The 25,082-nt window shown below is 37.1% G+C and overlaps 1 protein-coding gene across 1 annotated transcript in view; it reads left to right on the top strand.

The window, feature by feature from the left end:
- Positions 1–456: 456 nt before the first annotated feature.
- Positions 457–25,082, top strand: part of LOC120331185 (uncharacterized) — a 105,560-nt gene continuing 80,934 nt past the window's right edge. Inside the window, exons 1-27 of the mRNA XM_078113344.1 lie at positions 457–529; positions 1,040–1,156; positions 1,850–1,948; positions 2,539–2,664; positions 3,017–3,115; positions 3,848–3,946; positions 4,738–4,836; positions 5,291–5,407; positions 5,968–6,075; positions 6,861–6,953; positions 8,016–8,123; positions 8,716–8,808; positions 9,466–9,591; positions 9,698–9,823; positions 11,225–11,323; positions 13,271–13,465; positions 13,626–13,700; positions 15,609–15,797; positions 17,181–17,255; positions 17,948–18,076; positions 19,493–19,585; positions 19,994–20,065; positions 20,693–20,863; positions 21,605–21,697; positions 23,155–23,217; positions 24,117–24,185; positions 24,752–24,853. Coding sequence (XP_077969470.1) covers positions 526–529; positions 1,040–1,156; positions 1,850–1,948; positions 2,539–2,664; positions 3,017–3,115; positions 3,848–3,946; positions 4,738–4,836; positions 5,291–5,407; positions 5,968–6,075; positions 6,861–6,953; positions 8,016–8,123; positions 8,716–8,808; positions 9,466–9,591; positions 9,698–9,823; positions 11,225–11,323; positions 13,271–13,465; positions 13,626–13,700; positions 15,609–15,797; positions 17,181–17,255; positions 17,948–18,076; positions 19,493–19,585; positions 19,994–20,065; positions 20,693–20,863; positions 21,605–21,697; positions 23,155–23,217; positions 24,117–24,185; positions 24,752–24,853 — 2,839 coding nt within the window. The 5' untranslated portion in view covers positions 457–525. The remainder of the gene's footprint in view (positions 530–1,039; positions 1,157–1,849; positions 1,949–2,538; positions 2,665–3,016; positions 3,116–3,847; positions 3,947–4,737; positions 4,837–5,290; positions 5,408–5,967; positions 6,076–6,860; positions 6,954–8,015; positions 8,124–8,715; positions 8,809–9,465; positions 9,592–9,697; positions 9,824–11,224; positions 11,324–13,270; positions 13,466–13,625; positions 13,701–15,608; positions 15,798–17,180; positions 17,256–17,947; positions 18,077–19,492; positions 19,586–19,993; positions 20,066–20,692; positions 20,864–21,604; positions 21,698–23,154; positions 23,218–24,116; positions 24,186–24,751; positions 24,854–25,082) is intronic.

The raw sequence follows: 25,082 nt of genomic DNA on the forward strand, positions 1-25,082 counted from the left end.
TTGATGATAAATAAAGCACAACCCGTGTTAGCAAAACGATTTAAGTTGCCGACGTTTCGAATTTCTATGTCCAGTCATGTGAAATGCTTTCGGATGTTTTTATTTTCATTATCTAGAAACATAGTCCTTGCCTAACATTGCGTGAATATATGTTATTACTTTCTGTTCCGCTCATTTCATGTTTTCGCCAGTCCGCGAGTACATTTAATTTAATTTACCGGCAAGCCAGAGTCAGAGAGTAGAAAGGTTGGGAACCACTGTTGTAGAATGTTGAGTTTAAATAGTTCGTGAAATAAGTTGAAACAACAGTTAGGATCGAACTACCAGGGAGTTCGAATGTATGACGTCATGAAACATGATAGAAACTCGATATGAATATAAGATTCAAGACGTGGCATCAATTTCTTTTTCCCACTCTTGAAATAAAAAGTGTTTCATTTTTTTCTCAGCCTGTTTCCAAGTTTTTGCTAACTACCGGCGATTTTTTAAAATCATCGTGAAAAGAACAATTATTTTCATCTCAAAATGGGTGAGTACAAATTTATTTGGCTTTTCTGAATTTCTCTACAGTTTTGCTCCGAGCAAGACTTTGTGAATGTAGGTATCATGCAGACAGCAAGAACCACCCGATTTCAGCCGTGGTAATATTTATGATATTTATCTAATATTACTAAAGTCAACTACTAGTAAAGCCAAATGATCATGGGGGAGGCATCTGTTCATTGACTTAACTCGAGTCTTGTTTTTCAAATACTAAAGGCATCTGGGTGAAAGACGACTTGAATTCACTCGAGGCTGTGAGGAGTGACTCGACTTGTGACTTGCAAATAGTGAATTAATTTGTCAAACGGGAGTGCAGTGATTTTTTTTTGAAACTCGGGAACTCATGGACTCCAATTGTGAAGTAACTTGACTGCTTACTAGGAAGTCAGAGATCCAACCTTTGACTCGGAAATGCAATGACTTAAAAATTAAAATTCCAACCATAGAATTAGTTCCTACAATACTTCATCATGATTTCTAAACTTTGTTCTCACAGAACCTTCCCGAATAATAGAAAAACCTGAGTCTGGAGCATCAGAGAGCCACCAGGAAGCGGGTGTTTCACCAGTGAATCAGAAGACTGAAGTGCAGATGGCGTCTAAAGTTGGCCGAGGTAATGAATTTGTTTTGGAAATTGCTAAGAATAATTTTTAATACAAAACTATCAATAATTAGAGTGCAGTGGAATAATTGAGTGTTTTTTGACCAAGGCACTTTTGGTAGTTTATTTTGATGTTGTCAGAATTTTGAAAGTGTGAGTTCGAAGTAAAAAATAGAAAAAATGACCGTTACTTTTCTCAAGTTGGGATTATTTTTTCAGTTTTGAAGATGGGTTAATGCATTCCGAAAAGTTAAGGGGCTGGTTGAACTCATCATACAAAATATGATTTCTGAAAAACAGTAATCTTCTTAGCTTGACAGACTCCACCCTTTTCCCACAGCTGCTTCCACTTGCAGTTTAATTATTTGTCGAATCCTCTGGTCTAAGACAAGGCTATCTAGTCCCTTCCAATAAGATAGTTTTAAGATAGTCTCGGAATCTCAAACAAGTGTTACATAATCTTTGAGAGCAAGTGAATTTATGAGAATAGCAAACAATAATGTTTGTTAGTTGTAGTGCTGGTTGATTAACTGGTAACTAATTCTTGTGCTCTTGAAATAATTGAATTTCTGAGCTTTGAACAAGAATGAGAAATTGCTACTAGTTCTGTAGCGATATTAATATATCAAATTTTGGCGAGGGATGTCCGAACCAAGCAATATCTCGGAGAGGTGCTTCAATTTATTATTTGATTTATTTCTCTAGCTAAACAATCCATAGAAGGCGGAGAGGCGTCATCTAAGGCTCAGCCGTTCCACTCTGATCCAGATGAGTCTGAAAGAGCGTCGGCACCAGGTGGAGCTAGTGAGTAACATTTTAAAAATAAATGTTGCAAATAAATAAAGTAATTCTAACAGCCACAAATATTTGTTTCCATGGACATTTCCCCTCGTGGCATTTGCAACTTCCATTTATGTTATTTAAAATATACTAAAAGGCTTAAACTTTGCCAGGCTTTCTAGCTAACAAGACTTAATCTGACCTAAAAACAACTTTCATCAGTTGTCCCCAACCAGGGGCCATAGCTTCCCAAAGGGGCCACAAAGCAGTTACAGGAGGAGGGGGGGCAAATGCCAGACACAAAACAGATTTTAATTCTCCGTTATTATCATTTTCTTTGCTTGATAAGGGTATTTCGCATTTTTTTTAACTTTATCTAGCATGAATTGTTTGAACGTACTGGGATTCGGAATCTGACAATAAGAATAACAATATAAATGCTACTATAAAAACAAACAGGGGGGCTATGAGTGCTCAAAGCTTCCGGAGTTTGACTTGAATTGTGACTTGGAAGTGTAGAGACTTGAAAGCAATGCCTTGAAAATTAAAATTCAAGCCATAGACTTAGTTTTTACAATACTTCATGATGAATTCCAAACTTTGTTTTCTCACAGAATCATCTCAAATAAAGGAAAAATCTGAGTCCAATGTGGCTGGAGAATCAGACAGCCCCCAGAAAGTAGGGGCTTCATCAGTGGATCATAAGACTAAAGTGCAGATGGTGACTAAAGTTGGACGAGGTAATGAATTTAAATAAATATTTCGTATTTTTGCAATTAAATACGTGACTCAATATTATTATCAATTTAGTGTCATCTCATAGACTTAATATGGGCTCACAAAACTGTCATAATTTCCTTCTAATCAATTGAATTTTTTGATTTTTAAACAAAAATGAAAAATTGTTACAATGAGTTGATTTAAATGCACAAAGCGGTAACTTCATACTCTGTTATCAGTTGCTTAATATCTTTTGTAATTGACAACTTAGTCTTGTAGCGATATTAATATATCAAATATTGGTGGGGGGTGACCGAACCGGGCATTAGCTTCAAGAAGTTCTTTAATTTATTGGTTGGTTTCTTTTTTCAGCTGAACGATCTGTAGAAGGAGGGGAAACGCCAACTAAGGCTCAGCCGTTCGACACTGATTCAAATGAGTCTCGAGGAGCATCGGCACCAGATGGAGCTAGTGAGTAACATTTCTCAGTAAAATTTTGCAAATAAATAAAGTTATTCTAAAAAACATTTTCCTAAATATAATTTTCCAAATAATGCTCTCGTACCCAATCAGGGATCACAGCTATTCTACTCTAATATGTATTCAAATGTGGCTCCTAACAAAACATTTTTGGCCTGGGCAATTGTACTTCGAATCTGAGCACTTTCATTCTGTCTAGTGACTCAAACCTGAACATAAGATATTTATGGTTATCCTTATATATTCTGAGCATATGGTAAGTCATGTCCTCTTATTAGGTTACCAGTTCATCTCAGATCAGACAGTAATCTCAAACAGTAATCTTCTTAGCTTGACAGACTCCACCCTTTTCCCACAGCTGCTTCCACTTGCAGTTTGATTATTTGTCGAATCCTCTGGTCTAAGACAAAGCTATCTAGTCCCTTCCAATAAGATAGTTTTAAGATAGTCTCGGAATCTCAAACAAGTGTTACATAATCTTTGAGAGCAAGTGAATTTATGAGAATAGCAAACAATAATGTTTGTTAGTTGTAGTGCTGGTTGATGGACTGGTAATTAATTATTGTTCTTTTGAAATAATTGAATTTCTGAGCTTTGAACAAAAATGAGAAATTGCTACTAGCTCTGTAGCGATATTAATATATCAAATTTTGGCGAGGGATGTCCGAACCAAGCATTATCTCGGAGAGGTGCTTCAATTTATTATTTCATTTATTTCTCTAGCTAAACAATCCATAGAAGGCGGAGAGGCGTCATCTAAGGCTCAGTCGTTCCACTCTGATCCAGATGAGTCTGAAAGAGCGTCTGCACCAGGTGGAGCTAGTGAGTAACATTTTTTAAATAAATGTTGCAAATAAATAAAGTAATTCTAACAGCCACAAATATTTGTTTCCATGGACATTTCCCCTCGTGGCATTTGCAACTTTCATTTATGTTATTTAAAATAAACTAAAAGGCTTAAACTCTGCCAGGCTTTCTAGCTAACAAGATTTAATCTGACCTAAATACAACTTTTATCAGTTGTCCCCAACCAGGATTCATAGCTTCACAAAGGGGCCACAAAGCAGTTACAGGAGGGGGGGGGGGGCAAAATGCCAGACAGAAAACAGATTTTACTTCTCCGTTCTTATCATTTTCTTTGCTTGATAAGGTTATTTCGCAGTTTTTTTTCACTTTATCGAGCATGTATTGTTTGAACTTACTCGGATTCGGAATCTGACAATAAGAATAACAATATAAATGCTACTATAAAGACAAACAGGGGGGCTATGAGTGATCAAAGCTTCCGGAGTTTGACTTGAATTGTGACTTGGGAGTGTAGAGACTTGGAAGCAATGCCTCGAAAATTAAAATTTAAGCCATAGACTTAGTTTTTACAATACTTCATGATGAATTCCAAACATTGTTTTCTCACAGAATCATCTCAGATAATGGAAAACCTGAATCCAATGTGGCTGCAGAATCATACTCTGTTATCAGTCGCTTAAAATATATTTTGTGATTGACAACTTAGTTCTGTAGCGATATTAAAATATCAAATATTGGGGGGGGTCTCCGAAGCGGGCATTAGCTTTAAAAAGTTCTTTAATTTATTGGTTGATTTCTTTTTTTAGCTGAACGATCTGTAGAAGGAGGGGAAACGCCAACTAAGACTCAGCCGTTCGACACTGATTCAAATGAGTCCCCAGGAGCATCGGCACCAGATGGAGCTAGTGAGTAACATTTCTCAGTGAATGAATTTTCGCAAATAAATAAAATAGAATTTTTTTTTGTAAATAGAATTTTCGAAATGATTTTCAATGCACTCGTACCCAATCAGGGACCAGGGTTATTCTACTCTAATATATATTCAAATGTGGCTCCTAACAAAACAGTTCTGGCCCGAGAAATTGTACTTCAAATCTGAGCCATTTCATTCTGACTAGATGAGTTATATATGCCTGCCTTTATATAACCCCAGCATAAGGCAAACCATGCATAAAATACCAGGCTTGAAATATGAACTGGGAATTGTAGGAAAAGCAATGATTCGAAAATTGAAATTTTAGCCGTAGACTTAGTTTTTACAATAATTGATAAGGATAAATTTCGAACCTTGTTCTAAAGTCGACCACAGAGTTACTTCCTACATTACTTCAAAAATATTTCCAAATCTTGTTCTAACAGAATCATCTCAAATAATAGATAAACCTGAGTCTGGAGCATCAGAGAGTCACCAGGAAGCAGGTGCTTCATCAATGGATCAGACGACTAAAGTGCAGAAGGTGTCTAAAGTTGGACGAGGTTATATATTCGTTCTGGAAATTGCTTCGAATGATTTTAAAATATTAATTATCAAAAGAGTCGAGTGCGGAGGGATGATTGAGAGTTTTGACCAAGGTTGCGGCATCAAATTCAAATTTTTAAACTCTTGGTAGTTGAATTTAAAGTTGTCAAATTTGTATGCGAGTTTGAACTTGTGAGTTTTGATTCAGGTATCACAATATATGACTTACGAGAATAGCAAACAATTTTGTTTGTTAGTTTTAGTTCTGTTGAATTTATGGGCTGGTAACAAATTCTGGCAGTTTGTGCATCCATTTCTCTTGTATTTGAAACTGAAGAATCCATAAAACCCAAGTTGCAAATCACTCGTTATCTGCGCCTCGAGCCGAGTCAATCGTTTGTTATTGGATTTTTATATCCTGATTTGGTATTTTTTTTTAGCATTTTATTTGGTTGAAATCTGGGTTGGAATTTATTTTGTTACGTCGAACTTTTTTGTCATTTTAAGTCATTTCATAAAATTTTTCGTATTTATCATTTTATTCAACCAAACAAATAGGTGTATTATTTTTCCATAGCTGCCACAGCTCCACAATTTCCTCCAGATGAACTAGCTGTAGCAGAAGAGGAAGTGTCTCGCACTGATCCAACTTTTCCAGAAAAAGCACCAACACCAGAGGGAACTAGTGAGTAACTTTTTAGAAAAAATCAGGTTTTCATATAAGACTTGTGAATGGGTGTGTAAAATAGAAATTCTTTTCATTTGCTTTTGTTTTATCAATGTTGAGCAAACAGTTAGATTTTGTAAATGACAATATTCTATAAATATTTTGCTCAAATGTTTTAATTAAACCTAAAATTATTTTGCCTTTTTATATTCTGATATTCTATTTCCTGCTTGTAGAATAGGGCTGCCAGGGTAAATTTACACATTACTCAGCGCCTTTTAAACATGACACCCACTCAGAATTATACGAGTGAGATTAAAAATACAATTGCAGCACCGAAGCGAATATCACAAACTTGAACTCTGGCCATCTAATTAAATATCCGAAATTATTATTCCGGTGGATAACTTAAAAAGTAAACACTTTTCAAATTTAATGACCTAAAAAACAATAATGCAGAATGATCATAAACTTCTTTCGAATTTTTTCAATTTAATACTTGGCTCAATATTTTTATTAATTTAGTGCCATTTCATGAACTTAATCCGGCTCACAAAACTGTCATAATTTCCTTCTAATCCATGAAATTTCTAATCTTCGAACGAAAATGAAAAATTGCTGCAATGAGTTGAATGCACGAAGCGTCTACTGTATGATCTGTTATCAGTCACTTAAAATATATTTTGCAATTGACAACTTAGTTCTGTAGCAATATTATTATATCCGATTTTGGTGAGGGGATGTCCGAACCAAGCATTAGCTGCGAGAAGTGCTTTAATTTATTGTTTGGTTTCTTTTTTTAGCTGAACGATCAGTAGAAGAAACAGAAGTGACATCTAAAGTTCAGCCGTTCCACTCTGATGAGTCTAAAAGAGCATCGGCACCAGATGGAGCTAGTGAGTAACATTCCTCAGTGAATTATTGCAAATGATTTAGTTATTCCTAAAAAAATCATAAATATAATTTTACAATAATTTTTTATTCGCTCATATCCTTTCACAAGCATTATCGTGTTCCTTGGTTTATCAACATACCGGTGTGTCTTCCCATCGTTGGAATGTAACTTCACTCATCCTGCTTTATTTTTTCCCGTGGAAAACATCAGCCACAATTATTTGCTTCCACCTGCGGCATTCCCAACTTCCATTTATGATATCCAAAATAAACTAAAAGGCCTAAACTTTGTCAGGATCCAAAGCTAACAATCTAAATAAAACAAAAAATACAACCTCTATGGTCAGGAGACAAACTTTATTTTTCTGTTTGGCCGCAACCTCTAGAAATACTTGTGGTACTTGATGTATTGAACTCGGACTCCAGGCAGATACCGAGCCATGTAACTCCGGTTTCATGTTATGGCATCAACAATAAATTTGAGTAATTTTCTAACAAGGTGACTGGTATTTGTTCATTTCACTCTTGCTTATGACTTGGGACTCGACTTGTTACTCAGGAAGTTAATGACTCGACTTGTGTTGCATTTTTTTGATAGCAAGTACCCCTATGATCTTTGATTCAGATAAAACAATATATGACTTATGAGAATAGCAAACAATTATGTTGTTAGTTGTAGTTCTGTTGAATTGATGGGCTGGTAACAAATTCTGGCAGGTTGTGCATTCTTTTCTCCAATGTTTTAAAATTGTCCATCCTGAATATTGTTCTAGTGTTGGATTAAAGTCCGTGAACCCTAAGTCGCAAATCACTCGTTATCTGCGTCTCGAGTCGAGTCAATCGTTTGGTATTTATTATATAGTCCGAGTCATTTTATTCGGATGCTCAGATTTAAAATTTATTTCAGTTTTATGTCCTGATTTAGTATTTTGAAAATTTCATTTGGTGAAAATTTGGGTTGGAATTACTTTTGTTACGTCCAACTTTTTTGTCAAGTCAATGATTAGGATTTTACCATCTATATTTTATTTACCCAATCAAATAATTGTAATATTATTTCATAGCTGATGCAGATCCAAAGCTTCCTCCAGCTGAACAAGCTGTCACAGAAGCGGAAGTATCTCGCACTGATCTAGCATTGCCAGAAGAAGCACCAACACTAGAGGGAACTAGTGAGTAATTTTTTACGAGAAATCAGGTTTTTATACAAGACTTGTGAATGGGTGTGTAAGATAGGCATACTTTCAATTTGCTTTCGTTTTTTTTAAGGCTGAGCAAACAATTGGTTTTTGTATTTCAAAATATTCTATAAATATTTTGCCTAAATATTTTATTTAAACCTAGTTGGATTTTTTTTTTAACTTTAAATTCCGGTGGATAATTTAAAAAAGTAAACACTTATCAAATTTGATGACTTGAAATATCAATAATCAGAATGCTCATAAACTTGAAAACTTTTTCGTACTTTTGCAATTTATTACTTAGCTCAAAATTATCACCAAATTAGTGCTTAATCCGGATTCACAAACTGTCATAAATACTTTCTAATAAATGAAAAATTTCAATCTTCGTACGAAAATGAAAAGTTGCTACAATGAGTTGTTTTGAATGCATGAAGCGGCAACTGTGTGCTCTGTTAACAGTCACCTAGAATATCTTTGCTATGTAACGATAAATTAATATATCAGATTTTGATGAGGTGTGTCCGAACCAAGCATAATCCCCGATAAGTGATTTAAAATTATTGTTTGATTTTTTTCTTAGCTGAACAATCTATAGAAGAAGCAGAAGTGACATCTAAGGCTCAGCCGTTCCACTCTGATGAGTCTGGACCAGCATCGACACCAGATGGAGCTAGTGAGTAACATTTCTCAGTGATTTTTTGCAAATGAATCGAGTTATTCTGAAAAACATTTACATAAACATGATGTTCCTGATTGATCAACATACCGATATATTTTCCCATCAGAATAATGTAACTTCACTCATCCTACTCTATTTCTACTCGTGGAAAACTTCAGCCACAAATAATTGCTTTCCTGGACATTTCCACCCGCGCCATTTGCAACTTCCATTTATGTATTCCAAAATAAACTAAATGTCTAAACATTGCCAGGCTACCCAGCTAATAATCTGACCTAAATAAAAACTACGACTTATATCAGTGGTTCCCAACCGGGGGTCAATAACTCTCCAAGAGGGCAACAGGACAGTTGCAAGTGGGTCGCAATGCTAGACATAAAACAGATTTAATTTTTTTCTGTGACCCGTTCTTACCAGTTTCATTGCCTGATAAGGCTATTTCGCAGGATGTTTCCACCTTATTGAGCATAAATTGGCTAAACCTATAGGGATTCGGAATCTACAAATAAGAATATCAATATAAACTACTACTCCAATAACAAACAGGGGGCCATGAATGCTCAAAACCGGCGGAGGCCTCTTATTTGGTTACCAGTCATAGACTTAGTTTCTACAACCCTTCATAATGATATCCAAACCTTGTTCTCCCAGAATCATTTCAATTAATAGAAAAACCTGAATCCAATGTATCTGGAGCATCAGAGAGTCATCGGGAACCGCATGCTTCATCATTGGATCAAAAGAATAAAGTGCAGAAGGCGTCTAAAGTTGGCAAAGGTAATATATTTGTCTTGGAAACCGGAGGAGGCCTCTTATTTGGTTACCAGTCATAGACTTAGTTTCTACAATTCTTCATAATGATTTCCAAACCTTGTTCTCCCAGAATCATCTCAAATAATAGAAAAACCTGAATCCAATGTATCTGGAGCATCAGAGAGTCATCGGGAACCGGATGCTCCATCATTGGATCAGAAGACTAAAGTGCAGAAGGCGTCTAAAGTTGGCAAAGGTAATATATTTGTCTTGGAAATTGCTTAGAATGCTTTTGAAATAAAACTAATAATTGGTGAAATGTTGAGTGTTTTGTCCAATGTTGCGGCATCAATTTTTAATTTTCAAACTCTTCGTAGTTTATTTTGAAGGTAATTTTCAAAAGTGCGAGTTTGAAGTAAAAAAAAAAACTTTACAATAGCCTTTATTTTTTTTTAGTTGGGATTCGAAGCCAAAGTATCTTTCTTCCAATTCAAAAGAAGGGTAACAATTTTCTCCACTTTAGGCATTCCGGGTAGTTAAGTGCCTAGTTGAACTCATTATGCCACTACATCCATGTTTAAAAGGCTAGTAATTCTATTGGCGGAACCCTATTGGTGGAACCGAGTTCAAATTTTGCCAATTAGTTAAATACTGTGCCCTTAACAGTTAACATGATTATGGAAAACAATAATTTTTTAGCAGGACATCCTCCACACATTTTCTCACAGCGGCTGGCACTTGCAGATTGAATATTTGCCTAAACCTCTGGCATAAGATGTGGTTACCTAGTCCCTTTCCATATGGTATTTTCAAGACAGTCTTAGAGCCTTGAACAAGGGTGGCATAATCTTTAATGGCAAGTTAATACCATGTGAGATTCGATTCAGATAAAACATTATATAACTCATGAGAATAGCAAAAAATATTGTTTGTTAGTTGTAGTTCTGTTGAATTGATGGGTTGGTAACAAATTCTGACAGGTTGTGCATTCTTTTCACTTGTGTTTTGAAACCGACCAGTCTGGTCCAGATCAGGATAAATCATACGTGCCCCGTGCATTCAAGTTCCAGACAGATCAAGGCGTCGAGTGAAGCCAAAGAGGGGATATATCTGAAAATAACAATGAATTACATTATTTATAATTATATTGCTATTTTCTGCAAAATGTTTTTTAATCACGTACATTTATATTGTAGATATTTTAATTAACATTTGTCTACACTTGGTCTGGTCACCCTGTACAACTGTAGCACCAAAGCAAATATCACAGAAATGCAAAACTCGAATTCTGGCCAACCCCATAAATAGTCATCTGAAATTGAACAAAACTCTTTCGTATTTTTGCAATTCAATACTTGGCTCAATAATATTATCAATTTAGTGCCGTTTCATAGACTTAATCCGGGCTCACAAAACTGTCATAATTCTCTTCTAATCAATTGAATTTCTGTCAAAAATGAGATATTGCTACAATGAATCGTTTCTAATGCAGGAAGCGAAAACTACATACTCAGCAAACGGTCACTTAGATTATTTTTAGGAATTAGCAACTTTGTTCTGAGGCGATATTAATATATCAGATTTTGGTTTTGGGTTGTCCGAACCCAGCATTATCTCCGAGAAGCGAATTAATTTATTGTCTGGTTTCTTTCTTTAGCTGAACGATCTGAAGAAGGAGGGGAAAGGCCAACTAAGGCTCAGCCGTTCGACACTGATTCAAATGAGTCTCGAGGAGCATCGGCACCAGTTGGAGCTAGTGAGTAACATTTCTCAGCAAATGAATTTCTGCAGATGAATAAAGTTATTCTGGAAAACATTTTATTATAAAATAAAATTTTCCAAACAATTTTAAATGCTTTCGTACCCAATCAGGAATCAGGCTTATTCTACTCTAATATATATTCAAATGTGGCTCCTAACAAAACAATTCTGGCTCGAGAAATTGTATTTCGAATCTGAGCCATTTCATTCTGACTAGACGAGCTATATATGTCTGTCCTTATATAACCTCAGCAAGGCAGCCATGGCCTCTTATTCGGTTAGCAGTTCATTTCAGGTATGGGAATACTATGTATGGGAAGGTATGGGAAGTTACTTGTTTCGGATTTGTGGACTTGGATGGTGGAAAAACCGACCAGCGCTTACGTGAATCATCCTACAAAGACACAATACCCAATACTCCACTCGACATAATTATCCCGGGGTTCAAATTTGCAAAATTGCACTTGTTGATTAAAAGTGGGATTGGGAACATATTTCCAACACAATTTGCTAACTTCTGAGCCAACTTCATAAACTTTCACTATGAATTAGCCAACTTTTCTTATAACCTGTTATTTACCAGGCCCATGTACCCCAAACATTTATTGGATCAATTTCTGAGCTATCTAATGCTAAATCTTGAATTTCCTAAACACCGGAAAACCAAACCCGAAAATATTACAGTAATTTGGGGTGTAAGCAACTCTTTAGCGCCACCTAAATACAACTACCAGTGAGATTATGGGAACTGTCATGTTTTCTGACACCTCTGATTACCCAGTCTGAGTTCGCAGGTACGAATCTTGTACTATGCATGCACATACACAGTCTCAAGTAGAAATTGAAACCCGATATCCATTGAAATCATGGTGCTCCAGTGGTATGTGAACTAAGACGCGGACACCAGAATGTAGTATGGGACCAGGTTAGGGTTAGGACATAATTTCAGGTACAAATACTACGGGAGGGAGTCTCTTGACTAGTCCTCGAAGTTGTAATAGTACTAAAATAAGAAAAATTGAAATAGAATTATGGCTCAACCATAACATGGTACACATACTCTGTTCAGGTGTCCGTCATATTGGTGCACATACTTCTGGGCGCCGAAATTAGTTTGGCCCAGCCTTGTTTGTAACATGATGTTCTAATTCTTGTCTCAAAAACCGTAAATCCGTTCAAAACCAAACTTTAACTCGTTCATGGATTCTTCCTAAATGGATTTTATATAACCTGTACAGGAACGTTGCTGTATATAAGTAGTAATCAAATGCCACTATTATCTATTTTAAGACCTAATTCATCTGAATTATTGCACCTGATTTTTTCTAGCACCGCTCATTGCCCAACACTTCACCACTGTAATCAAGTGGATGTCTAGGTCACTTGCAAAATTAGCCGAACCGATAGTACAACAAACGCACTTTTGCTTCGAGCAAGCCAATTGAAATGGAGAATACATAATCCATCTAGTAGAGGCCTAGTGGCTCTTTAATACATTCCTTAAGAAGCGATGCTAGTTGGATAATTTACCAAAACCACAAGAGGCAGTATTAGAAATTACGAAACTTGATTAGATGCCCGATCATCTTTACACTTTCCGATCATCACTCTCGAACCAGCCTTGTTTCCCAATGGCTTCTCTTTTACAGTAAATGGATGAGATTTACATATTTATCGTGGAAAATTCGATAGTATGGCTTAATTATATAGTGAGCCACTCTATGTCGGGTATGAGTTTAGTTAGCCAGTTATATTGTTTCCAGAGGAATTGACTTGATGACGGGGAACCCATAATCGACCAGCAGTTACGTAACCACGTTGCGGTGGCATGATGCGCCACCCAACCAAGTGATGGTCATATTTTTGTAAAAATAAAACCTGACCTTGATATTGATACTTGAAAATCTTTTTCCCCATTTTCAACTCAATTTCATTGTTTTAGGCGACATCAGAATTGAAGATGTTTTCGCTGACATTGCAAGAAAATTCACGTCGTTCATTCATTTCAAAATGTTTGCTTTATCTGGAAATGGTCTCAGGCTCACTGCTGGAGAAGTTTCAACAATCATTGCAGACAATCCTGATTCTGTTGAAGATAAAAAGTTTGGAATGCTTGATCTTTGGAAAGAAAAAAATGGTTGGTTCTCATTCAACAAAATTGTTTTTAAACAGCAAGGAAGTTGTCTCTTTTAAAGATAGTTTTTTTAATCACAAAATACCTTTCCTTTTTATAGAGGCTATAACTATAACTAGAGACTAAGCACCTTTCAACAACTTTCAACTTCTTTGTGTTACAGGAACGAGGGCATCACCGACTCATCTAGCAGAGATTATCCAGCAATATTTCAGGCAAGAGAGAGGTGGTGTCACTGGTAAATTATGGAAGGTTTTCCATTACTTGGTATCATCGTATAAAAAATTTGCAAGCGGCACTTTTTCTCATTCTTCTTCTTTCTCTACAAAAAAAAACTAATAACGACTGTCCAATTGTTATGAAATTTTCAGCGGTTAAAGATATTATTTTTTGCGATTGGAGTATTGCCATAACTTGGATTTATTTGAAATGAGTTATTGGAGCTAAAGGGATTGTTTTTTTCTGTGTGCGAAGTGGTCATCGCACACCTCATACCCATACTACTATGTTTCGGCCTTTATGTCCGCATATTTGGGCATCGCCCTCTTTTTTAGATTGACATTATATTTCATGTATGCTCATATCTAGGCTTACCATACGTCCCGCTTTAGGCGGGACAGTCCCGCTTTTTAGCAACTTGTCCAGTTCCGCTTTTTAGCGTCTTGTCCAGCCTTCCCGACCAGTCAGTCAAAAGTCCCGCTTTGGCGTTCAGCCACCCAGCATAATACACGAACATTACCAATCAACATGTTCTCGTTATTGTTGTTGCTATGTAGCGCAGCGCTAGGCTACTTGCTGAAGGTGAAGGCGTTATTTTGTTTGTTTCGTTGTTTTCCGCTAACATTTTTAGCGAACGTATCACATGTAACATTGAACAACGTCTTTTTGAGGAAGGTGTTATCTACAGAAAAGCATGATTGTCGAAGTAAATTCTCAATGCTTGAAAACGCCAGGCTATTTTACTATTCTTTCTTTCTTTTGCTGTACATAAAAAATTGAAATTCGAATTATTTGTATTGTTAGCGTCAATTCCTTTCTATTTTTCGAACTGAACCCGGCGGCTGATATTTGGACAGAGAATTTGCGAATGAACTCTCGATGACAATATGGTTAATGAGGACAGCCGGGTTGATTTAAAAAGTAACCCTATGTAGTAAAATAGGAAAATGTGAAGTTACAAAATCACAGTAAAGGGGTCGTTGTCTTTGGAGGCGTCCCGCTTTGAAGTCACAAAAATATGGTCACCCTACTCATATCGGATGTGCTATTTGATTTTACCATTGTGTCTCCATGTCTGCTCTGGTATTGCTTTCCTCAAAATCCCTGTTTATACTGTATATATCGACACCTCAAAACCAGACAGTGCCAAGTCCACTTTTCCAAAAAATGACATTTTTCAATTGCTGATTTTCCTGGACTTAGCTCTACATTTTGGTCCATTTGCTTTATCTCTAGGTGCTCTAAATCTCAAGACAGCTATGGACATAACCCTCCTTTTTTTTAGGGCATTTGAGAACTAAACAGAGCTGTGTCTACTATAGTGGACTTAGCTCTGGATAACTGCATTGTAAGTTGGGGCTAAGTCCGTTTTTTGGACATAGCTCCTCTCAAAAAATATAATACAAAGCGCTAAGTCCATACCAGCCTCTATAATAATATAATAAAGGGGCCCTAAGTCCAATAAAATTGTTTCTGGTACAGAAAATTGAGAGCCAAAAAGGGTTAAGTCCAAAAAAAAACCCCCCCAAAAAAAATTGGGGCGGAGCAGAAATTTTGTTATACCATCTAAATATGGCCTTCATTGTAACTTTGGTGGACCATAAAAACTAGACATCCTCGATGTAAGGTATTAGAGAAATAAAAAAAAGAAACAAAAAAAAACGTTTTTTGCGTTTTTCTCAAAACTAGAAAAATGGACTTAGCCCAATTTGGATTTCATGCGTCGATATGCTATATATAAATTATTTTATTGGTTTTCCTCTTCAGGAAATATGAAAACTAAGGTTATTTTTTTGTTGTTTCAACTTCAAAATGCTGGGTTTTTCCAACAACACTCTAAAAGACATTGACCTATAGCATTTCACCGCTGGGTCACTCACATAATTAGCACCATATACAAAGGTAATTGAATCCGTTTCTTTATCAGGTTCAAGAATCGAGGATGCTTTCCTAGCAGTTCCTAAAGTCTTCGACAACGCAGCACTGTTCCAAAGATTCGCATTGTCTGGGAAAGGTTTATCGCTCAGTATGCACGAGGTTGGAAACATAAAAGAAAATGCAAAAAATGTGGAAGAGAGGAATCTGGATTTGCTCGTTTTGTGGAAATTGAAAACTGGTAAAGCTTTGATATTTGTTGTGTCTTATTGTTCGACTTGAGAAAACTGACATAGAAATTTTATGGTGGTGTATTAATCGCTTTTCATAGAGATTAGTTTGTTGCTTAGTTTGATAATTTAAATCAGGGGTGTCTAACCTGTTGTTCGGGGGCCAAATGCGGCCCTCAAGGAAAATTAATTCGTAAACAATAAGAGCATTTAAAATGACTTTTTGTATTAATTTAACTGTGTTTAACGTAACTCATAGTTACGTCAACTTTATTAATAAATTGATGCAAACCTACTCTAAGATACGGCGGCAATCTGTGGACATAAAATGTATGGTTAACTGTCATTTTATAATTAATTTTGATTCGCACTCTCGTACTTAAAAAAAGGCATAAAACTTAAAATATCACTTATAATCCAATATTGATATTAAAATATCAATTATATTTAAAAATATAAATTTTCTGGTAGCCAGCTTGTAGGTAACAGTTATCCCATTCTTTATTGTATGCAAATTCCGACATACACGAAGATAAGCTTTTTTTATTTGAATTTATTTTCAAAGTATTCGAAATTTCATATTTGAAAATAATAATTTCGAATGTATTCGAAATAGTTAATTATTCGTTATTGACCAGCAGAATTACTCGTCCTGGGCAGCAGAAAAATTTGACACGCCCATGCATTCTTGTTTAAATATTTGTCTGGCTATAGGTTTCAGTCCCTTGTGATGACACAACTTGATGCAAAGTAGGCGAACAAAATTAGTTACCGTCATATTGGTACACACTACAGATAAGCTTATTTTATTTGGATTTATTTTCAAAGTATTCGAAATTTCAAATTTGAAAATAATAATTTCGAAAATATTTGAAATAGTTAATTATTCGGTATTGGCCAGCAGAATTACTCGTCCTGGGCAGCAGAGAAGTTTGACACGCCCATGCATTCTTGTTTAAATATTTGTCTGGCTATAGGTTTCAGTCCCTTGTGATGACACAACTTGATGCAAAGTAGGCGAACAAAATTAGTTACCGTCATATTGGTACACACTACAGATAAGCTTATTTTATTTGGATTTATTTTCAAAGTATTCGAAATTTCAAATTTGAAAATAATAATTTCGAAAATATTTGAAATAGTTAATTATTCGGTATTGGCCAGCAGAATTACTCGTCCTGGGCAGCAGAGAAGTTTGACACGCCCTTGCATTCTTGTTTAAATATTTGTCTGGCTATAGGTTTCAGTCCCTTTGGATGACACAACTTGATGCAAAGTAGGCGAACAAAATTAGTTACCGCCATATTGGTACACACTACTTCTGGAGCGCCAAAAGTTTAATAGCAGATTCATTCATAATAGCAGATTCATCATTTTCTATTTTAATAACACAGGAGATTCAGCAACAACTGAAAAAATCTGGCAACTAGTAAATGCTTTCCTGGATGAAAGAGGAGAATCTCACCCAGGTAAATTGTTACTCAAATAGAGTTCCACTGATATCTGTTGTTTTGGCAACCTGATTGTGGATGCCAGATTTACAAGTTATCTGGGGTTGATGGCTCAGCTCAAGTCGCACTTGTGAAAGAAACTTCATTCTAGCAAGGTAGAAGCTTATAATCAATGCAGTAGTGAACCTCACTGCTCTCACTTGTCCAGTTACGGCCGAGATTGAGTATTAACATAGCTGACCAGATAATTGTTCCAATTTCATGGAATTTTTAAATCTGACAGACAGATTTTAACACCAGACATTAAATTACTGATTTAGACAAAACTCTTGATATCAGAAATACCTGCAGTGTTCACTCTAATGAAATTATGAGTGCGAAGGTGTTTCGCAATTGAAACAAAGATTGCGAAAGTCAGGTGCCATAGTGTTTGATTATTGTCATTTCCATTTTTCATATAAAGTTTAAACAAGAATAGCAAGAATAAAATTAATAGATGTAGCTTACTAATAAGCGCCGTTATTTCAGTTATTTTAAAACAGACCAGCAGGCGTTTAATATGGTCCCTGCGGGCGACTTGGTGCCCGCGGGCAACGGGTTGGTGACCCCTGCTCTAGAATAACGCATCTTACTACGGAGCCTCTGCCTTCGCTACAGAGTCTCTGCAAGATGTGAATAAAATCTCTTCCTGATTTACACTTTCCATACAGATCAGTCTCCACTGCATCCTCGTCCAATGGAACTTCCTGTAGCTGAGGAGAGAGCGGGTGACGCTGAACCACTCAGACCTGATGCTGAACCATCTCAGGCTGATCCAAGACCAGTAATGCAGGAACCTGGTGAGTGTTTAAAGAGATTTCTGCTCAATTTTGTTTCCATTGTAAGAAAATATGCTCAAAACTAGGTCATGTCGTTCTAGACCAGAGATGGCCAAACTACGGCCCGTTGGATAAATCAATCTGGCCCGCCTGATGCTGCCACAACCAAACTAAAACCAAACTTTGATGTTTTAAGTAAAAATACCTCAATGAATTTGTTGATATTGCGATTAAATTACATTAAATTACAAAACACTTACATGGCCCGTCAGTCTAGGTGGGCAATATTTTTGGCCCTTGATCCAAAAACCTTCCCCACCCCTGTTCTACACTCACTCCAAAGCAAAAGATATTCTCTCCTAGCAATATTATGGGCAGCCACTGAGGGCCTAGAGCTACTGACACTTTTCGACACTATTTTTAAATTTCCATACAAGACTCTTTAAGTTAGGCGTAGGATTGGTTCTCAACCAGAGGGCCATGGCCCACTTCTGGGCCGCCACAGAAATATTTTCAGGTGGGCCACAAAACTATTAAAAATTGATAAATTAGTTAAACTTGGATAGCAGTAGAAGTTTATGGATGATGCTGTTTTTGCTGCTGAGTGGTAACTCTATTTTAATTATTAAAGTGGAAGCGTAACTTTGCAAAAAGAGCAAGTAATTTTTTTTTGTGGTTTTTCCTTTGCATGAAAAAGTTTATGAGCCACAGAATATTTTGTGCAACAAGAGTGGGCCACAAAAGGAAAAATGGTTGAGAACCACTGGGCTAGACGTTCCAAGTGAGGTGTATTGGCTATAGGATTTACATCGCCATCTGAGAAGCCTCCCCTGTAAAAAAATTGTTTGTTATTGGCAGCCACTGAGATTCCAAAAGCTACTAAAACTGTTAATAATTAGAATAGTGAATTGTAAGTTAGTAAATACGATTAACGCTCACCAAGTACAAGATTTCCATGTATTGGCTAAAACTCAGTGGATCAAGAACTAGAACTAGGAAACATTACTAAGTCTCGCACTCGGTGGGTGGCATTGTAGGTGCTCCGGAAGTATGTGCACCTATATGGAGGTAACTAAATTTGTTTGCCTATTTTACGACGAGTTGTGTAAAAGGACTGAAACTTATGAGCAGGGGTATATTCACTTGGCTAACACAGACAGTCCCCGGACTCGTAATAAAACAAAAATAAGGAAAATTGGATTGAAATTATGACTTAACTCTAACCTGGTACACATACTACGAGAGTACTGAATTTTTGTGCGCCCTCTGACGTTTGTGTAATATGTATAAGAATCCCATGGATTGGCTGAGGACTCGATGGTTTCGCACTCTGTGGTTGGAATTGTAACTTGGTGGTAGATTACCTTGGGAGAGAAAAGTCGATAAGATGGCTGTCGTATGAAGTATTTCAAGATCTCCTGTAATTTCTTTCTTCAGCTGAACGAGTCGCAGAAGAAGGGGAAGCGTCATCTAAGGCTCAGCGGTTCCACTCTGATAAGTTTGAAGGAGCATCGGCACTAGGTGAAGCTAGTGAGTAACATTTCTGCTAGTATTTTTGTAAATAAGGATAGGATTTACATATTTATCCAAGGATGGAAAAGTATGTGCGACGACTTAATCATATGGCAAACCACAGGCAACTGGCAAGTTCATGTCGGGTATGGGATTAATTATCCAGTTATGTTTAGGATGCATGGACTTGAATCAGACACAAATTTATTTTTTTGAGCAAAAATATGAAACAATTTGATGTGTTTTATAGGAGTTTTATAATGGGAATTGTATAATTTGGAAAGCTGGGGCTAGACTTGCAAATCAAAAAAGGGGGGGCTTGGTTATTGGGCTGCAATATGGACAGTATAAATATGCTTTACTGTTTTATAATTACCTTGTGTCAGTCGATCCACCTCAACGCCTACTTTTATTTCCATCTTACAGGTCAAAGCAGTTCTGAAGTTCAAGCACCTTTCAATGTACTTGGATCTCAAGGAGCAGGGAAGACTGTACCAGGTGACGTGACTAATTATTCAAAGTATGGGTTTGCAAACTGTGGCCCATGGGCCAAATGCGGCCCACAAGAAAGAATTGTGTGGCCCTCGGAGAAGTGCCGATTGTTTATGGGGTGGCTGCGAAACAAGTTTTTAGTTTAGTTAATCTTGTATGTGCGAGCAATCCCAATACCTTTGCATCACAAAGCCTATAACAGTACCTAAGGGCGACTGTCATATTGGCAATAAATAGAAATAACAGTTTTATGTAGAAATTTCTGCAAGAACCCCTAACAATGCCATAAGATAACAATAGCTTTTCCACTGTTTTCACAAAAAAGTGCGGTAATAGTGAACACTGGTAAAGGATCAATACAGCAGTTTAGCAACCGAGTGATTTTAACAACCAAAGGATTCAGGCGGGCACTTTGCCCTGAAATGAAATTTGATTTTCGCTTATAAGTTCCCCTCAATACTGCTAGAAATAACACAATTTGATCAAAACTCCTTTAAAAAGGCTTGAATTGTCTCTAGATACTGTTGCTTCGTCTCTAGAATAAGTGCATCTTACCACAGAGCCTCTGCCCTCGCTACAGAGTCTCTGCAATATATAAATAAAATCTCATCCTGATTCATACTTTCCATACAGATCAGCCTCCTCTGCATCCTCGTCCAATGGAACCTACTGTAGATGAGGAGAGAGCGGGTGACGCTGAACCACTCAGAGCTGATGTTCAACCACTCAGACCTGATGCTGAACCACTCAGACCTGATGTTGAACCATCTCAGGCTGATCCAAGACGAGTAAATCAGGAACCTGGTGAGTGTTGGAAAAGATTTCTGCTCAACTTTGTTTCAATTGTAAGAAAATTTGCTCAAAACAAGGTCATGCCGTTCTAGCCTCACTCTGAAGCAAAAGATATTCTGCTCCTAGCGAAGTTATGGGCGGCTACTGAGGGCCAATAGCCACTGGCACCGTTCGACACTATACTTTAAATTTCCATACAAGACACTTCAAGACAGGTGTAAAATTTGAAATATGATCCACATCGCCACCTAATTAGTCTCTCTCGTAAAAAAATTGTTTGTTATGGGCAGCCACTGTGGTGACAAAAGCTACTAAAAATGTAAATAATTAGAATCGTGAATTGAAAGTTAGTAAATACGATTAACGCTCACCAAGTATAAGAATCCAATGGACTGGCTGAGGGCTCGATGGATCAGGGACTAGAACCAGGGAACATAGATAAGTCTCGTACTCTGACTCTGTGGGTGGAATTGTAGGCTCTCCAGAAGTATGTGTTCCAATATGGAGGTAACTAATTTTGTCCGCCTATTTTACATCAAGTTGCCGCCTATTTTACATAAAGCTACTGAAACCTATGGGCAGTGGGGTATTTACTTGGTCAACAAAGACAGTCCACGAACTCATAATAGAACTAAAAATAAGAAAAATCGGAATAAACTTATGTCCTATCCTTACCCTGGTACTCATACCGAATTTTGTGCAACTCTAGCGCCCTCTGACGCTTTTAATTTCTTTTTTGATATTATTCTTTAGCTGAAAGATTCGCAGAAGAAGGGGAAGCGTCATCTAAGGCTCAACCGTTCCACCCTGATGAGTCTGAAGGAGCATTGGCACCAGGTGGAGCTAGTTAGTAACATTTCTGCAAGTCATTTTGTAAATAGGGATAGGATTGACATATTTATCCAAGGATGGAAAAGTATGTGCGACGGCTTAATCATATGACAAACTACAGCCCACCTACCAGTCCATGTCGGGTAGGAAATTAGTTAGCCAATTATGTTTTGAATGCATGGACTTGAACGAACGCAAAAAAAGCTTGCAAATGCTAAAATTATCAGAGATTTTTTATTCGAAGCCGGAATCATCAATTTATGGCTTCATCTCCCTGGAAACAGAATCCTGGAAACCTGGTTTCCTCCATAGGAGGGTTATTTGGCTGCCATATAGACAGCAGGTTAGAAATAGGGATGAGTATATGGTCCCAATTACCATTTGAATGACCTCCTCCATACAGGGCTATTGGGCTGCCATATAGACAGCAGGTTAGAAATAGGGATGGGTATATGGTCCCAATCACCATTTGAATGGTCTCCTCCATACAGGGCTATTGGGCTGCCATATAGACAGCAGGTTAGGAATAGAGATGGGTATATGGTCCCAATTACCATTTGAATGGTCTCCTTCATACAGGGCTATTGGGCTGCCATATAGACAGCAGGTTAGGAATAGAGATGGGTATATGGTCCCAATTACCATTTGAATGGCCTCCTCCATACAGGGCTATTGGGCTGCCATATAGACAGCAGGTTAGGAATAGAGATGGGTATATGGTCCCAATTACCATTTGAATGGCCTCCTCCATACAGGGCTATTGGGCTGCCATATAGACAGCAGGTTAGGAATAGAGATGGGTATATGGTCCCAATTACCATTTGAATGGCCTCCTCCATACAAGGCTATTGGGCTGCCATATAGACAGCAGGTTAGGAATAGAGATGGGTATATGGTCCCAATTACCATTTGAATGGCCTCCTCCGTACAGGGTTATTGGGCTCTCATATAGACATCAGGTTAGGAATAGGGATGAGTATATGGTCCCAATCACCATTTGAATGGTCTCCTCCATACAGGGCTATTGGGCTGCCATATAGACAGCAGGTTAGGAATAGAGATGGGTATATGGTCCCAATTACTATTTGAATGGCCTCCTCCGTACAGGGTTATTGGGCTCTCATATAGACATCAGGTTAGGAATAGGGATGAGTATATGGTCCCAATCACCATTTGAATGGTTTCCTCCATACAGGGCTATTGGGCTCTCATATAGACATCAGGTTAGGAATAGGGATGAGTATATGGTCCCAATCACCATTTGAATGGCCTCCTTCATACAGGGCTATTGGGCTGCCATATAGACAGCAGGTTAGGAATAGGGATGAGTATATGGTCCCAATCCATCCATCCACTGAACATGTTGACTGCACACACAATGAGTTGCAGTAAGTTTTCAAACTGCTTTGCTTTTCTAAATTACCTTGTGTCAGTGGACCCACCTCAACGCCTGCTTTGATTTTTTTTTACAGTTCAAATCAGTTCCGAAGTTTCAGCTGTACTTGGATCTCAAGGAGCAGGAAAGCCTGTATCAGGTGACGCGACTTATTTTTCAAAGCAAGGGTGTGCAGACTCCGGCCCTCAAGAAATAATTGTGCGGCTCTTGGAGAAGGGCCAACTGTTAATGGTGTGCCCGCGAAACAAGTTTTTAGTTTTGTTAATCTAGTATGTGCGAGCAATTCCAATACCTTTGCATGGAAAAGCCTAAAACAGTACCCGAGGGTCACTGTCATATTAATATATTCAATTAGTAGTTTTCTTAAGAAATATGTGTTTTCACTCACAATTTCTCACTCCCTCTCAAACAATACTGTAAGAACAAAAAATAATTTTTGTGGATTCATCTACTAGAAAGGCTATCTTATATAGAGATTTGGCTAATGGGTTCACCTAGTTACTTGTATTTGGCCCTCCTGTAATAATGGTTGCACACCCCTGATTTAAATAATAATTTTACAAATTTTTCACTCTTACATGACCTTTAATTTATTTATTGTCATGTATAATCTACTGAATTAAAGTTATGAAAAGGTAAAGGTATGAAGGGCACTATCTTCAGAAACCAGTTTCTGGCAACACAAAAGTTAGACACGCCTGTGACCATTAGTCAACGTACTTGAAGCCTTGGATCTTCGTCATGCAGTTTGGAACTTGGAAATCTATTATTACAGCATAATAAATCGATAAAGTTTATGATATCATTGTTAATTGAAAAGCGGCTTTGCCTACTCTAGAGTGGAGGAGTGCAACAGGTGGCCCGCGGGGCTCGATAACATTTTAGAGTGGCCTTCGTCAACACTTAAATATTTTCCCATCAAACAAAAAAACCTAAACTAACAGTTATGTTTAAATAGGCGCTCACAAGCATTGTAAAAACTTAAAATTTTGCCAGTTATTCCAGATAATTCAATACTTATACAACCGTTTCTTTCAGTTTCATTTCCGAAAGGGAAGTTTGATCGAGCTCACTTTGGGGATCAACAAATTACGACACAGAATATAAGTATGTGTTTTGTTTTTTCTATTAAAACTGAATTGAGGCGATTTCTGACAAAAAAAGTCTTTGCAAGATCACAGGGTTTAATCGGTGAGAAATTCCACCGACTCAGAGGATTATGGGGTCCAATTGGAGATAAATTTCATCGACTCGAAGTCGTATGAAAACTGCATTAATGAGTTTAGACCAGGGGGTTGAAACCTGCGACCCACAAAGAAAATTGTGTCGATTTTGATTGCGGTCTGCGAATAAAATTTTTCATTTGTTTTAATCTTCTAATAAATGTTACATACCCCTGGTTTAGACAATGACTCCGAAAACTTGCACTAATTAAATCAGTTGATAGTCGGGGATAAAGACCTGATTTTTAATTTCAATACTCAAGTCCAGCTTTAGAGAAATAATTGAGAAAATATGTTTTATCCTGTAACAAAAAACGACTAAAAATCGCCAATTTAGATTTTGGAGCAGGTTCCAGGTTGAAATAAAAATATATAGAATCATAGAACTCGTTAATCGTGCTATATTTATCGTGGTTGTACAATGCATGAAATATTTCAATTTCTTCACAGCGAACTACTATGGTCCTGTGGTTAATCAAGATTCTGCTCAACAAAAACGAAAAGATGCACCGGGTGCTATAAAAGCTGCTGTAGGTTTGGGTGAAGACGATGGTATGTTTGAATTGATAATTTGTTAAAATATTGTGAGGCTTGCTAATAGGGTGACAGGATATATCTTTAGGGAGACATGATAACAGGGCTAATTAACCATATCATGAAAGGGTGGCACACAAAATTTAGGATTTACATATATCGTTAAAGAGACACTATAACAGAGCTACACAACTATTTTCACCAAAGGATTACAGAAATTTAAGCTTTACATATATCTTTAGGTTGA

The sequence above is a fragment of the Styela clava genome, chromosome 6, assembly GCF_964204865.1.
Source record: "Styela clava chromosome 6, kaStyClav1.hap1.2, whole genome shotgun sequence".
Classification (NCBI taxonomy): Eukaryota; Metazoa; Chordata; class Ascidiacea; order Stolidobranchia; family Styelidae; genus Styela; species Styela clava.